The sequence below is a fragment of the Chionomys nivalis genome, chromosome 12 (assembly GCF_950005125.1).
Source record: "Chionomys nivalis chromosome 12, mChiNiv1.1, whole genome shotgun sequence".
NCBI lineage: Eukaryota > Metazoa > Chordata > Mammalia > Rodentia > Cricetidae > Chionomys > Chionomys nivalis.
The window spans coordinates 43,212,843-43,227,716 of record NC_080097.1 but is presented as its reverse complement, the minus strand read 5'-3'; the positions used below and the strand labels follow the sequence as shown (position 1 = coordinate 43,227,716).

The following is a 14,874-nucleotide window of genomic DNA, read 5'->3' as shown; positions in this document are numbered from 1 at the left end:
TTACAGAACCACCCAGAACCAGACACAAATTCCGGTACCGATGCCATGTGGCCAGTGAGAGGCGGCATCTGGCCGAGCCTCAAGCAAATGCCCTGTTATGCCACCTCCGGATAGAGACCGAAGGAGGAGGCTAGGAGACACTGGAGGGTGAGACCCCGGGGAAGAGGTCGCATTGAATAGTGGTGTTGGGAAAGGTTAGTTTTGCCTGAGAAGGAATTATTCCTGTGTCCTAGCTGAGGGCTGTCATGGAAGAACACAGCCCAGCACTGTCAGACTGTACACTTACAGAGAAAAGCTATATGCTTGTAGGTGAGCTGATTTTTTTAAGTGTTGACTCAAGCTTAAAAAAAACAGCCAAACAAATAAAAACCAACCAAACAACCACCAACAACAAATAAAGCCCAGCACCCCACTGTGGGTCAAACACTGTGGAGTTCCAGCCTCTGGTTTGTGTATGTGTGCTAGGCAAGGGAAATGATATGCAAAGCACCATGGGAGCAACTGCCCTCGTCTGCACGTCCCTGGCCTTCCTCTTATACCTAGGCTCAGTTTCTGGGGAAGAGATGAGCTAGGCAAGGGCTGTGTTAGGATGGAGGTAAATGGGAAGGTGGAGGGCTGTGGGCCTACCAATTCTGGGATGCTCAGAACTCACCAGTAGACAAGGAAACTTGATACTGACATCCTTGGTTTGCAGCTGGGTCTCTCAGAACTTGGCCTCCAGCTTAGCTTCCCTCTGCAGCTACGTGGTTCCCACTGCCGTCCTCACAACCCCCTCACCCCCGCCTGCTCTAGTCAGACCAGGTGACACAGCAGTCCATCTGTGTGAACCATGAGTCGGAGTTCTGCCCCCCTCCCCAGCTGGAACGACTCTCCAGCAACTCCCCCGAGTCAGGTTCCGTTCTTTTTGCCCGTGTCCTATTTTGGCTTAGGCTGTAATCATCCATGCCTAGGGCTTATCTCTCGGCTGAACTATGAGTTCCTGGGGCAGGCAGGGTAAGGGCTGATTCACTGCCACATGCCCCCGGTCAAATAAACAAGCAGAGCAAGCTCCTAGAGGGCTGGGATCTGGATTTCCTGCTAGGCTCATTTTCGGACCTGCACTCAGAACGATGGCTTACGCAGGCTGCCTGAAAATAGACAGCTCTAGAAGGAAAGAGACAGCACATTGCAGGGATGGAGTGTGGCCAAGGCTGCTATGGCACATGCTACAGTAGGGACAATCAGGGATGCTCTCCCCATTCGTAGGTTCCTTAACCACGCCTCCCTCTGACCACTGTCACTATAACCGGTTTTCTGACCTTTGTAAATCCCTGACTTCTCCCCCATGCCTCAGCGCTCTCTCCAGCGATCTGTGTCTCAGAACACTGTTGGCCCTGGGGCTACAGGGCTCTGTTCTATGGGCCTTCGAAGGTCCTGTGTAAACTCAAGGCCAGGATTGGTAACCAGAGTCAGCTAGTACCGGAAGTCAACATCAGCCTAAGGGCATCACCTAGGCCGAGGCCAGCCTCACCTGTAGAGTGGGATGCCTGGAAGCCTTTCCTCTGTACCGAGTTGTCAGAGTAGAAGCGCAAGAACATGCGGTTGCCTGTAGCCAGGACGGGCTCGGGCTTCTTACTGCCACAGAATCGGCCAAGGACTGGCGCCTTGGCATCACGCCCATCAAACACCTCTAGGTGATCATAAGCACACTCAGGCTGAGATTCAATATCCATCTCCATGAAGGTCTGCGGGATACAAGAGAGGAGTCCAGATTAGAGGCTTGACTGAGAGGAGTTCCTAAACCTCTATACCTCTAGACTCCAGCTCATGTACACCTATGGTAGCAATCGAGACTGTGGGATGACGGTCAGGGAGGACTCAGAAATGGGTAGTGGCAGAGACATCCCCAAAATATATTCAGAAAGAGGGCTCCTGTTTAGGGAGACTTGTTTCCACAGGGATGGGTAGGCCCTGAGGCTCAATCAGGCCACCCTGTCTACAGTCACACCTTGGACTCACACAAGTCTTTGCAGATGGCAGAAGCAAAAGGTCACTTGATAGCGAAGAGCGGGGTGTCCATACAGGGTGCCAAGTGGTATCTTACCAGCTTTACCCGGTGCCCAGGGGTGCTGGAGATAGCCCACGTACACTCCTTCTTGCTGGGGTACTTGTCGGGCCAGTTGGGACTGGTGATGGTGCCACTGCTGGATGTCAGCTTGTGCTCACAGCCGGCTGTAGGATGAGTGACAGAAGAGGATCACCAGGGACCTCCCACCCCGATGTCTCTTGGGAAGAAGGCGTCTCCCTCCTGCCCACTTCTTTGCTCTGCCTCCTGTCCTCCATTTACAGAATGGACTGAGGACACACATGTCCTCCTCATTCAGTTACCCAGGCTGGGGGAGAATTTGCTGACTTGGTTTCAGATGACGCCTTGGTTAGGACCCCTAGGCGCATCACATGGGGTGGTCTACCCTTTTGTGATCATATGGCCACACCACTTCTGTCCAGCTGCCACACACTCTTCCTCCCCTTTGCCACCCGGGAGCGTCTGTGCACCGTGAGAGGCTATGTCACCAGAGACTTGGGCACCTGACTCAGTCGTCCCCAAGCTCCACTCCTGCTTTCATCACAGGTGACAGAAACAGACAAGGGGCCAGCTCATCCATCACGTCCTCTGTGGCTTCTGACCTTCTGGGTTTTTCTCGTTCCCATCTCTCCCTACAACCTCATGCTGGGTTTTTCCAACATGCATTCCCTTCTTGCATTTTTTTCCCAGCATGCTTAGAAGTCCCTACGTATCTTCAAGGGATTTGATCTAGAACCCCTCACAACTGCCAAAATCCACAATGCTCAAGTCTCACATAAAATGGTACAATGTTTGCCCAGAGGATTAACTATATTTCAGAAGGAGGTTGGTTGAATTAAAATAATGGACCCACCACCTAGAAGTCTGTCTTCCTCCAGAGTATCAGTTGGCTCCCCTCTGCAGCTGGATGACATGTCTGGTCACCTGATACCCTACCCTTCTACCTTAGAAACCCCATTCATCTGGGCCTGGGAGCATTTGCTGTAATTCCAGCTACAAAGGAGGCCTAGGCAGGAGAATCAAAGTGCAGCTAGCAATTTAGTGAAACCTTCCCTCAAAATAAAAAGTAAAAAGAGATCTGGGACGTAGCTCTGTGCTGAACACTTGCCTGGGGTGTGTAAGGCCCTAAATTCATCCTCAATACAAAGCAAGCAAACAAGGAGAGGATTCTAGAGAGATGGCTCAGCCAATAAAATGCTTGCCAGCCAGGCAGGGGTGGCACCTTTAATCCCAGAATTCAGGTGACAGAGGCAGGAAGATCTCTGAGGTTGAGGCCAGCCTGGTCTACAGAGTTCCAGGACAGCCAAGTCTACACAGAGAAATCTTGTCTTGAAAAACAAACAAACAAACAAACAAACAAACAAACAAATAAATAAAGTGTTTGCTGCACAAATGTGAGAGTCCAGTCTCCAGCACCCACATGAACTCCAGGTGTGGTACCACACACCTAAAATGTCCCTTAGACACTCAAGAGATGTCCCCAGTGGAGCAATACGGCTTCTGGAATGTCACTGGATCTCAATAGGTGAATCCACCGATGCATTCATACTTGAACAGACTAGTGGGTGCCAACAAACTCTTGGAGGTGAAGTCAAGTTGGAGGGAGAGCACCTCACTAGTCCTTGAAGGGTATTTCTTGTCCCTGACCACGGCTGCCTTTCTCTGCCTCTCTGCCCCCACCCCTTCTGTCATCATAAGTTGGGCAGCTTTGCTTGTGGCTCCATCATGAACTCTGACATGAGGTTGGCCTTACCTTAAGTTCAAAGTGACCATAGACCAAACCCCCTGCATGAGCCAAGATAAAATTCACCCCCTCTTTTTTTGTTTTGTTTTGTTTTTGAGACAGGGTTTCTTTGTGTAGTCTTGGCAGTCCTGGAACTCGCTCTGTAGACCAGGCTGACCTTGAACTCATAAAAATCCACCAGCCTTTACCTCCAGAGTGCTTAAAGGTGTGCACCACCACCACTGGGCAAAAATTTCTCTTTAAGTTGTTTTCTTCAAATAGTTTTTTGGGTAATGAGCTGTAAGGATGGAACTCAAGTGTCAGCTAAATTCATTCATGTTTCATATATATACCCTATGAACAAAGCCTGGAAGTATTTTTTAAATTTGTAAAATTTGGGGCTGGAGAGTTGGCTCAGCGGTTCAAAACACATACCACCCTTTCAAAGGACTAAATATAAGTGCCCAGCACCCACATCAAGTTTCCAGCTTCAGGGGAATCCAATACCCTTTTCTGGCCTCCACTGGTAACTGCACTCATGTGCAAACACACACACACACACAATTAAAAATAAAGTAAATCTTTTAAAAAATTTTAAATTTATTATATATAGATATATACATATCGTAATATTATGATGTGTGTGGATGCGTGTGGATATCTGTGGAGTTGGAGCTCTCCTTCCACCTTTACACAGGTTATAGGAAGGGACTCAGGCTGAGCCATCTTACCAGTCCCTGAAGGTAATCTTTCATATTTTTAGCATGCCTGTGTTTTGACTACAGCCAATCACATGAGGTCAGGGGTAGAGTTTCCTACTGCAATATCATGATGGTATTCAAAAAGTTTTAGATTTTTAGAACAGCCTGGATTGTGAGTGTTCGGTTTAGGGGTGCTTCACATGTCTTTGCAGGGCTCTGGTGTCAGAAACAGTAGCAGCCCTGCCCTGAGAGTCTCCAGAGTGAGGTATGGCCCATAATGGCAATGTACTCAACTGTGGTCGCTGGGATTACTTCATCACTTCCCAGCACCCAGGATCTTCATTTTACACGGGAACAATCCAGGCACAGAGAGAGTAAGCAGTCACTCAAGGGCACACAACCAAGTGACAGATTCAAGCCAGACAACCTAGCTTCAGAGTCTGTGTGTGCGCTTAGCTGCTCTCCTTTCTGTTCTGTGCCCGAGGAGGCCGTAACAAACAGAAAGGCTTGGATGCAGGTCCTAAGAGCCCAGAAATGGACCTTCGGCATCTGTGGACTCCTCTCCTGGTGTGGGCAAGGGGAGAGCACCTGTGCAGATGTCCTGGCTACCACAGTATGGTAGGGTGGACCACGCACCAGGTAGGAGGTGCTAGCCTTCCATTCCTCGGGATGGAGCTGTCTGTGTGGAGGTCTCTAGGCAGTGTGAGGTACCTGACATGCTCTGGTTACCCTCTCCATCTTCCTCACCCTCTGCGCGGGTCTTACCTTCCTTGCAGTCATGTTTGTTGTCATGAAGGACAAAGCCACTTCGACACTGACACTCGTAGCTGCCGAACGTGTTCACGCAGTCTTGCTGGCAACCACCGTTGTCCTTGGAGCACTCGTCCTTGTCTGTAAGGATGCAGAGAAGAGCAATGGGTCTGTGTGGGCTGAGGTCTGGTCACCCCAGGGGACGTGGGAGGCCTGGCAGGGGCTTCCTCCTGTGGGAGGGAGTGCGCAGGAGGGGCGGGCGTGGCGTGAGAGGTCAGGGTGATGATGGAGTTCTCGCCGCCGCCGTGTCAGTGGAGGCAGCTGAGTGGGCCTCTGCTTTTGGGCAGAGAAGGCAGAAGTGGGCAGAAGTAGGTGGCGGGAGGGCTGGGGTCTGGAACTAACCAGCATGGGAACCTCTACCATTACCTGCTTACTGGACAGACGGACAAGTGGAAAAACAGACACAGGGACAAGCAGACTGCAAGAGAAAGGAGCAGGACGCAGGGGTCCCTCTTTTACTTCACAACAGGAAATGTCACAGACACCATCAAAATGGGAGGGGGCAGGGAAGGTTCCCCTGTCTGCTGAAGGGGGCAGGGGAAGAGGAGAGCACCAGGTCTGTCCAGCCAAAGGAGGCGGCTGGAATGGCAGAGTGGAGGCAGGGAGTGGGTGGGCTCCAAAGCCCCCAGCCCACTCCGTCCGAGGTGAGCTTCCTGAGTAATGAAGGGTCTGGGGGCCTGGCAGGCCTCATTGGGGGGTCCGGTTTCTTTTCTGCACTCGGTATTTGAGCTGGTGGGGGCGTCCCCGAGGGGGCTGCAGAGCTGGCCTCTTTTCTGAAATGAGAGAGAGAGAAGGAGAAAGGGGGCCGAGGAATAGGGGTGGCGGGCGGGAACCAGGGAGGGAGATCAATGACAACTAGACCCAGGGTCTCCAGACAGGTGGGCAGGGCAGAGTGGGGCGGGGGGGGGGCAGGCAGACCCGCATGCAGGACGGCCATGTCACTACGGCTGGGTTAGCAAGAGGCACAGCAACAGGGGACAAGACTGAGCCTGTGGCAAGGGGGAGGGCTGCAGGGATCACACAGTTCTAAGGTGTGCATACTGGGGAAGAGAAACTTGGAGCTGTGGGTAGAGGGGAGCTGGGGAAAGGGCTGCCTGAGAGCTCTGCTCACCCTCATTTTGACAGCTGCAGACAGTGTGTGAGACACAGGCACACATGTAAACACAGGCTCCCCACGCAACCCTGCGCGTGGAAGAACTGCTGTACAAACACGGGACCACAGATAAACAGGGGCACACGTCCTGCCTCTCACACACACAGGCAAACACCTACAGTACAGCAGGAAGACTCGGACACAGAGTTATAGTCACACACATACAACCTGCTCGCCCATCTGGGGATGGGTGCACCCACAAGACCCATGTGACCTCCTTCCGTGTGTGTGTGTGTGTATAAGTATATGCAGACAGAAACACAGGCAGGAGACAGACAAACGTGCATACGTGGGGTCATGAGACCTAATGCGGATGCAGATACACATCCATGCAGAGGTGCTCATGCCCATCGTGTGGGCATTTACACATAGAGCTGCTCACACGCTGACAGGCGTGCACACACACACTTACAAAGATGCACACTGTCACAGGCTTATGTAGGCCACACCATTGTTTTAAGGTGGTGTGTCTGTCATAGAAGCAGGCGGTCAGGACAGATGTGTGGATCCCAGTTACACCAGGAATGTCAGAGATGAACCATGACGTGGAAAGATGGCTGCTGGCACGTCACTGACCAGGCAGGTCTGTGACGAGTGGACACTGTTCCTAATCTAGCCTGAGGGCTGCCGCACTGACTCCCAGAAGGCCCTGCTTCTCCCACCCATGCTCAGCTGAGCTAGACCCATCAAGAGTTCACAGATGCATAGGGCTTAGAGGTAGAGTTGACGAGCCTCTCCCCAGAACTTCCTCTGGAGAGCAGAACCTGACCAAGGAAGCTGCCATGTGCCTGTGAGAAATACCGTGAGTGCAGGTGTAGGGAGCGCCTCTCTTGGGGCTCTGCTAGGAGCTCCAGGCGGCATGACTCACGAAGGAAGCCACAGCTTCCCTCTCATGTTTGAACCCCCATGCCTTCTTCATATGTGCTCCCCAATTGCCTAGTCCAGTGTCTGGAACACAGGTAGGGTAAAATAAAAACATTAAGTCAACGGGTGGACGGGTAGGCAAGTAACTAAAGACACGAGTGAGGGAATGTAGGTTCTGTGGATGACTGCCTTAATATCTGGGAGGGGACTCTGGCACACTGAAGAGTAGACAGGGGGGCAGGGCAGGGGAGGTGGCACAGACCCCAACAAGGAGATGGCACTCACCCTACAGTGCCCAAATGCCCCGGAGGTGCTGGGGGGTCAGACCGAAGGTCTTCAGGCTCTTGCTTCTCCTTCTTGTCTTAGGGTCTCCTCGATGGGTGTCTCAAAAGTCCATACAGCCCCCTCCTGGGGGCCAGAGTCACATGCCCCAGGCCCTGAGGCTGAACTCTGATGCCCATCCATGAGGGTCCTCTGCAGGTCTCTTGTGCAAGGGGCAATGCATGTATGTGCATGCATGTGTGTGCACGTGTGTCTGCATATGGTGTGAGCATATGTACAGGCATGTACGTATCTTGTACAGTGCTGAGTCTTATGTTGGGGATAGGGAGACAAGGCAATAACTCCAGACAGACATGAATATTGCCCCCAGCCTCTCCAAGACTGGAACAACAGAAAGGTAGAGACAGACAAGAGTAAGCAGGTAATGGTCTCTGAGAAGCCCACCCTGGCAGGTATTATATCCCCTCAGCCTCGGGAAAGCGCCTTTGTTCTAGGGGGCTCTAGAGAAGGAGGGGCTCGGTGTTACACAGAGGGACCCAGAAAGCAGGGAGTCAGGGGGTTGGGGGCGATAGCTCAACAGAGCACGTTAAGCAGAGCAGGGCAGCTGGCAGTGCCAAGCAGGGAACCAGTGCACAGGGACAGGTGCATGGCATCCAGGTGGGACAGGCAAGGGTGCAGGGCAGCCGCATAGGGGGCTGAAGGATGCAGGACCCTGGGTAAGGAGGGGAGAAGGGAGGCAGCATGGACAGAATCATGGGTTTCCTGCTTCCTGCCCACCACCCTACGGCCACCCCACCAGGGGAAGTCGGGGTGGAGGTCCCTAAGCCACCCCTCCACAAGCCACCTGCTCCAGCCAGCGCGCCAACGTCCTGCTCTCTCCACACTCTGCAGCGGAGAATTCTCACATTCACTGCTGGGTCTGGGCCCTTGCTCCTGGCCTCACACTAACCCGGGGTCAAAGACTTAGGGATTTCTAAAGTAGGGGAGAGGTCTCTCCAGACCCCAGAGGTCCAGCCTGGAAAAGCTGGGGATTGGACCACCCAGAGAGGTACTTCAAAAGGGTCAGATGAAGCTAAGGGACGGACCAAGCCAAGCCTTCCATGGCAGGGGAGTGGGTAGCTTTGGTACTGGAGGGTGGAGGCGATTCCACATTTGAGAAGGCCTGGCATGAACCCAGTGGGCCAGGCGGGGTCTGATTAGAAGTCCAGCTGCTGCCAGATGAACTGGCCCACACAGTCCAAGGCAAACACCCTCCTCTTCTCTATTCCCAGGCAACTCTGTTCTTAAGCAACTGAACTCCCTGTCTAGGACCTCCCCTTTCAGGCCTTGGCTTGCAGGCTTTTTCATTTCTGCACTAAAATGCTCTGCCCCTCCCTAGGCCTGGCACAACTAAGATTTTAAGGGCTTCCCAGTAAAGATATCCAGATGCCCCAGGGGCTGACCTGATGGAGGATGATAAGTTGGGGAGGCAGGGGGCAGGGCTAGGAGACCAGGGAGGGCAGGGGAACCCCCTCTTTGGATGGGAGATGGGACTAGAGACCAAGGAATCCAGGGTTACCTGAGAAGAAGTGGGCCTTGAAGCCCTTTTTGGACACAGTATTGTCAGACTTGAACTCCACGCGCATGTTGTTGTATTGAGAAGTGATGACCTCCGGCTTCTCGGAGCCACAGAACTTGCCGTGCAGCTTAGAGTCCGCTGTGAGTCCACTGCGCACCTCCACAAAGTCGTACTTGCAAACCTGCCGGAAAGTCCAGCTCTGGCTGCCTCCTTCAGGAAGCCTCTCTCTTGATGACTCCCTTCCAGGGAAACTGTCAGGCGAAGCAGCTGGTCCCCCATCAAATGCTGCTCCGGGCATGGTGGAGCCCCGGGGCAGTTGGCCCCAAGCCCTTCCGCATTCCACAAGCTCCCAACTCCGGGCCTATTAACCCACCAAGCTTCCCTGTATTGGGTAGTCTCCTCTCTGTTCTCAGAGCCTGATTCTCTCCGATTCCCTCCCAACGGTGAAAGACAAGCATTGTGTCAATGCCCCAACCTTCCTACCCGTCTTGGCTCCAGGACACTTACGTCATTGCCCTCGGTCTCGAAGAAGTCAAACTGTAGAGAGATACGGTACTGGGTGGGGGCCACCAGTTGCCAGATGCAGTTTTTGTTGGGAGGGTACTCTTTGGGCCAACCGGGGCTGGTGATGGAGCCATTGAGCTTGGTGAGGAACCCACCACACGCGGCTGGAGGAACAAGGGAAGTGGCATTACCTACCAGGAGTCCCCACTCTAGGGAGGGGTCTGAGTCCTAGGCTGGACACTAGGTCAGGGGGAGATGAGGGTTTGTAGGTCTCACAACCTGGGGTCATGGGACAGTAGATGGAGATCTTTGGAGGTGAGTCCAAAGTTTAAGAGCAGGTGGGCTGCATATATGCTCATTTCTACCACTTTTTCTGTTAAATGGGCAAGGAATCTGCTGGGAGGGGACACGGAGGGGCCTGGGGAACATGTATATGTAGCAGTCCCGGGAGACACAGAGAGGGGCTGTTCAAAGGCAGTAAGACCAGCCTGATCTGAAGCTGTTGCCCTGAAGGACTGTCACTAACATGCAGGCTGAGACTCTGAAAAACAGTGGCTTCCAAACTGTGGATCATGACCCTAGGGAGGGTGGTGACATCCATCACCAGGTCAAGATCAGTATTAACAAAGGAGTCAGAGGGGCTGGAGAGATGGCTCAGTGGTTAAGAGCATTGCCTGCTCTTCCAAAAGTCCTGAGTTCAATTCCCGGCAACCACATGGTGGCTCACAACCATCTGTAATGAGGTCTGGTGCCCTCTTCTGGCCTGCAGACATACACCCAAGCAGAATATTGTATACATAATAAATAAATAAATATTAAAAAAACAAAGGAGTCAGAATAAAACCCCCTCATGTCAGTGTATATCACACTCTGCCAGTCTGTTCTGCCCAGGCTGACATGCAAGACGGCTTTCTCATCCATGGCTGGGAATGGGACTAGGGAATCTCTACAGCTTGTCCGGAATGAGATGGACCGACCGGAAGGCACAGGAAAGAAATCAGCGGCCCAGGGACAGAGTGGGGTACTCACCCTCGCATCGACGCTTGTCTGGAGCCAGCTCATACCCGGGGTCACAGCTGCACTTGTAGCTGCCCAGGGTATTCAGGCATCTCTGCTCACAGCCCCCGCGGTTGGGCCTCGAGCACTCATCCACCTCTACGGAGAAGAAAGAGATGTCACAAACCACGGGCCCGACTTCGCTCCTCCTTCTCAGGATTCCTGTGAACCTACCCCACACTGCAGGGGAAAGTCCCCCGAAAACCTCGCTTGTCCATTCAGCCCTGAGCTATCCCCAAGTCCCCATGGCGGCTGAGAACCCACAGGATATATCCTACAACAGCTTCCAAGCGTTCAGGCTGGCTGGCGGCTACCATCAGCTCCTGTGTACCAGTGCCCATCCAAGCACTGTCCTCTTGTTTCTCCTTCATTCACTATGCAATACCTAATACGGAGGCGGCTGTGGTATCCACCGTATAGGTAAAGTACTGAGGCTGTGGAAGCAGTCTGCCGCAGATCACATTGGTGGGGAAAACACAAACAAACAAACAAAAAAACCCTCCTCTCTCCGTAAGCCTCCGCAGTTCTGCGCCACACAGGATTGACCTTTGCTACTATTTACCCACAATGCTTTAGTATCACGACCTCGGTGTCCCTGTGTTTGCATCTCTCGTGGGGTCTTCACATTAAACGAATGGCAAATAAAGAGGGACTGTGAGGCCACAGAAGGGAGGCAGGACAGCAGGGAGCGCACCTTTGAAAAAGTTGACTGCGAAGCCAGCTTTGTTAATGGACCCGTCGGAGACGAACTTGAGCCAGAGCCGGCTGGACGTGCTTTTGATGTCCTCAGGCTTCTCGTAGCCACAGTAGCGCCCGATGAGGTTGCTGCTCTCGCTGTGCCCGTCGCGTACTTCCAGGTAGTCATAGGCACAGCTGTCGTGACGCTCAATCTAGGAGGCAGGGGCTCTGTCAGGGTAAGGAGCAGGTTTCCAGGATCCCTACTCCCAGAGACGTTGACTGTCCTAGAGACCAACGTACACATTGAAGGGTCTGTGGCTACCTCAAAGGACTGGAACGTGAGGCCCACGTGGAAGCCCTCAGACACCTGGATCCGCCAGATGCAGACTTTGCTGGGCCGGTAATCGTCTGGGTAGTTAGGTGACTGGATATGGCCATTGTCCTTTTTCACATCCCCGCCGCAGATGGCTTTGGGAACACGGGATAATGGTGGTCAGTATGCTCGGCCCTGCCTAGGTGCCCCTCCCTTCCCCGCTCTTCCCATGTACCCTGTTCCCCATTGCCCACCCTCCTTCCCCTCCCTCAGTACCTTCGTAGACGGCAAAGAAGCCTTTTCCAACCCAGTTGCTGCTGCTCCGGAATTCCACCCAGAGGCGGCTGTCAGTGGACACAATGGGCTCAGGGAGTTTGCCCCCACAGAACCGGCCTGCAGACAGTAGAGACAGATGACTCCTGAGTCCCAGGTCTCTCCATGTAAGCCCCAATTTCCCAGGATGCCCAGGGCTCCAGTCTGCAGCCACTTTACTGGGCATGTTCCCAAGACCACCAGGAGAGCCAGAAACCCCTTAAGGGACAGGACAAGATTGAATGACATATGTGTTTTACTGATTTGGGGGGGGGGGGCTATTTGGGGGAGGGGTTGTTGTTGTTGTTTTCTAAAAGCAAACGATATAGCCCAGGCTGGCCTTGAACTTTTGGTTCAAGGCCTCAGTCTCTCCAGTGCTAAGATTCTAAGCACAAGAGACTGAACCCATGGTTTTGTGCACTTTAGGCAAGCACCCTATCACATGAGCTACACTCCAGGCCCAAGCCTTGAACTTTTGGTCTCAGCCTTCAAAGTCCTGGGAGCAAAGTTTTATTGACCCTTTTTAAAAGCACGTTCCCATCATGACTGGTCTTCATGAGATCTCCATGCAAACAAACAATAGGTACAACTTCCTCTGCATATAATGTTACTGAATGCTCTCCCCTGCATCTGCCATGGGGTCAAATTTGGGAGATGCCTAAAGAACCCCGAACCCCAAAATCAAACAGGGGCAGAAAGCAATCCTGTTTGAACGAAACTCACGAAGAATCAACACAAGGGGTGAAGCTGACCATCTGTGGGGTCTTTGGAGTCAAGAGTTGACTGGGGATGATTTGTGTGCTCCGAATAAGACTGAGTGGTTTTCAACTTTCAGCAAGGGCCAAGAGGTAGGTGCTTGCCTAGGAATGTCAGTTCCGAGAAAGAGAGTGTACCCTGGGAGACCTAATCCACTGTAGAGGGAACGCTGCAATGTCAGCTGCTTTGAGTGACTGACAGGTCCACTAGAAGATCAGCAATAAAAGTGAAGAGATGACTGACAGCAGCTGGCTGCTTCCCCACAGACTATGGGGCAAAGACACCGAGGATGAGGAACCCTGAATCACGTCAGACTGTGTGCAGATGGACAATGAACAGAGTCACACAACACCTCAGGCTCAGTGCAGATGTCCTTTTTGCTTTAATTCTATGCCCACCGAACTGCTTTTTTTGTCCAGGGGTGCTTTGTTTTTCTGTTGTTGTTAAGATAGAGTCTTACTATGTAGCGAAGGCTATCCTCAAACTCAGGATCCTTCTGCCTTGGCCTCCCCAAAGTTGGAAGTATGGCACTACTATGCCTAGATTTGTCCTGTGGCCTTGACCCCGTCTCACTTCATGCACACACTATTAGCGACAAAGTATCTTGTCAAAGAGAGCCAGGCAACTGTTCCAAGCCTATAGTTATCAAGGTGAGTCAAGGGCCTGCCCTACTAGGTTTAAAGCCCTGTAGATCAAGGAAATCCCAGTGAGGGTGTGAGCCTGGAGCTATGGGGATGTGCAAAACAGACATCTCTGTGTGCTCCTGGGACTCCCCAACCTTTAATAGCATCTTCGGCCGATAACTCAAAAGTCCGTAGTAAGAACTGGAAGTCTGGACCACAGACTGAAGTCACCCACTGTCGCAGCACTAGTTAGTGCCGGAACCAGCCAGGACAAACTACACCAGAGGATGTAGTTTGTCTCGTATCAGGATGTCACCCCCACCCTCCTTAGGGTATTGGGCCACAGAAGGTTCCAATAAGGAACCAGGGTGCTGAGGAGGCTCAGTGGTCAGTGCCCTTTACCTCGGAGGGGTGCCTTCCTCCAGAAGCCGTCACGCACCTCCACATAGTCATACCAGCACAGGCGGCTACGGTACAGGTCCATGGACGTGAAGTTCAGGATGATCTAGGGAAAGCGAGAAGGGGTGAGGAGAGAAGGTTACATTGCTCCCACTCTGGACCTGCCCCTGGCAGGAGTGAGAGCTAACCGTCACCGCCACGGTTTACCATGTAGCCCTCATCAGTCTAACTGAAAACACCTGTCTACTGGTCCCATCGTAAACACCCAGGAGAGAGCATGGCTTTCACTGCCTGCACTCTCCACCCCAGTACAGGGCTATTGTCCTGGGTTAAATAACCAATCAGATTCCCTCACCATCAGTATAAACCATGATGTCCTTACAATGGAAGAGGGCAGGGCTAAGAACTGCCCAGAATCGGGGAGGGTGATCGGAGACGGGAAAGAAGGGGCCAAGAAGAAGGTTGATACACTAGTCATACAAACTCCCTGGATCCTGATTCTGGGAAGGGGCACAGTATCTGCAGGGAGTAGTTATCAGGTTACAGGTCCCTCTCATGAAAGGATTTAATGTTTTGTCTCTGCCCTCAGGGAGTTTATGAATGAGATGGCAGATGTATGAAAAAAGTGTAAACTCCAGCCCAAGCACCTGGGTTTGAATCAGCCTATATTTCCTGCTAAGTCCTAAGGCCAACCATACAACCTCCCTGACGTGACCCAGCTCACGCAACAGCCTCTGACACCACCGTATTCCCTGGAGGCAGAAAGGATCACATAGCCGTACTGACTTGACACCTGCCACAGCCCCTTGGTAAGTCTCAATACTCCATAACCATGATCGAGAATTTAAAAAAAAAAAAAAAGATTTTACTTTAGAGGCAGCATAGTGGCATATGCCTTTAGTTCCAGAACTGGGAGGGGGGCAGAGGCAGAAGGATCCCTATGAGCCTGAGACCAGTCTGGTCTACAGAACGAGTTCTAGGACAGCCAGGACTAACTACATAGAAAGACACTGTCTTCTTTTGTGGGGAAGGGGGGGTTGAGACAGGGCTGCTCTTTCTCTGGCTGTTCTGGAATTC

The 14,874-nt window shown here is 52.4% G+C and overlaps 1 protein-coding gene across 5 annotated transcripts in view; it reads right to left on the bottom strand.

Moving 5' to 3' along the window:
* Nucleotides 1-14,874, bottom strand: part of Bmp1 (bone morphogenetic protein 1) — a 43,641-nt gene that overhangs the window by 3,513 nt on the left and 25,254 nt on the right. For 4 of the 5 annotated variants that reach the window (XM_057786106.1, XM_057786107.1, XM_057786108.1 and 1 more), the window contains 10 exons: nucleotides 13,801-13,903; nucleotides 11,984-12,100; nucleotides 11,717-11,862; nucleotides 11,411-11,606; nucleotides 10,690-10,815; nucleotides 9,664-9,824; nucleotides 9,157-9,337; nucleotides 5,255-5,380; nucleotides 2,084-2,211; nucleotides 1,511-1,724 (listed from right to left, as the gene is read on the bottom strand). In XM_057786106.1, coding sequence (XP_057642089.1) covers nucleotides 1,511-1,724; nucleotides 2,084-2,211; nucleotides 5,255-5,380; nucleotides 9,157-9,337; nucleotides 9,664-9,824; nucleotides 10,690-10,815; nucleotides 11,411-11,606; nucleotides 11,717-11,862; nucleotides 11,984-12,100; nucleotides 13,801-13,903 — 1,498 coding nt within the window. Of the gene's footprint in view, nucleotides 1-1,510; nucleotides 1,725-2,083; nucleotides 2,212-5,254; nucleotides 6,073-9,156; nucleotides 9,338-9,663; nucleotides 9,825-10,689; nucleotides 10,816-11,410; nucleotides 11,607-11,716; nucleotides 11,863-11,983; nucleotides 12,101-13,800; nucleotides 13,904-14,874 lie in introns of those variants that run through there. The other variant, XR_009058117.1, reaches the window with a different exon arrangement.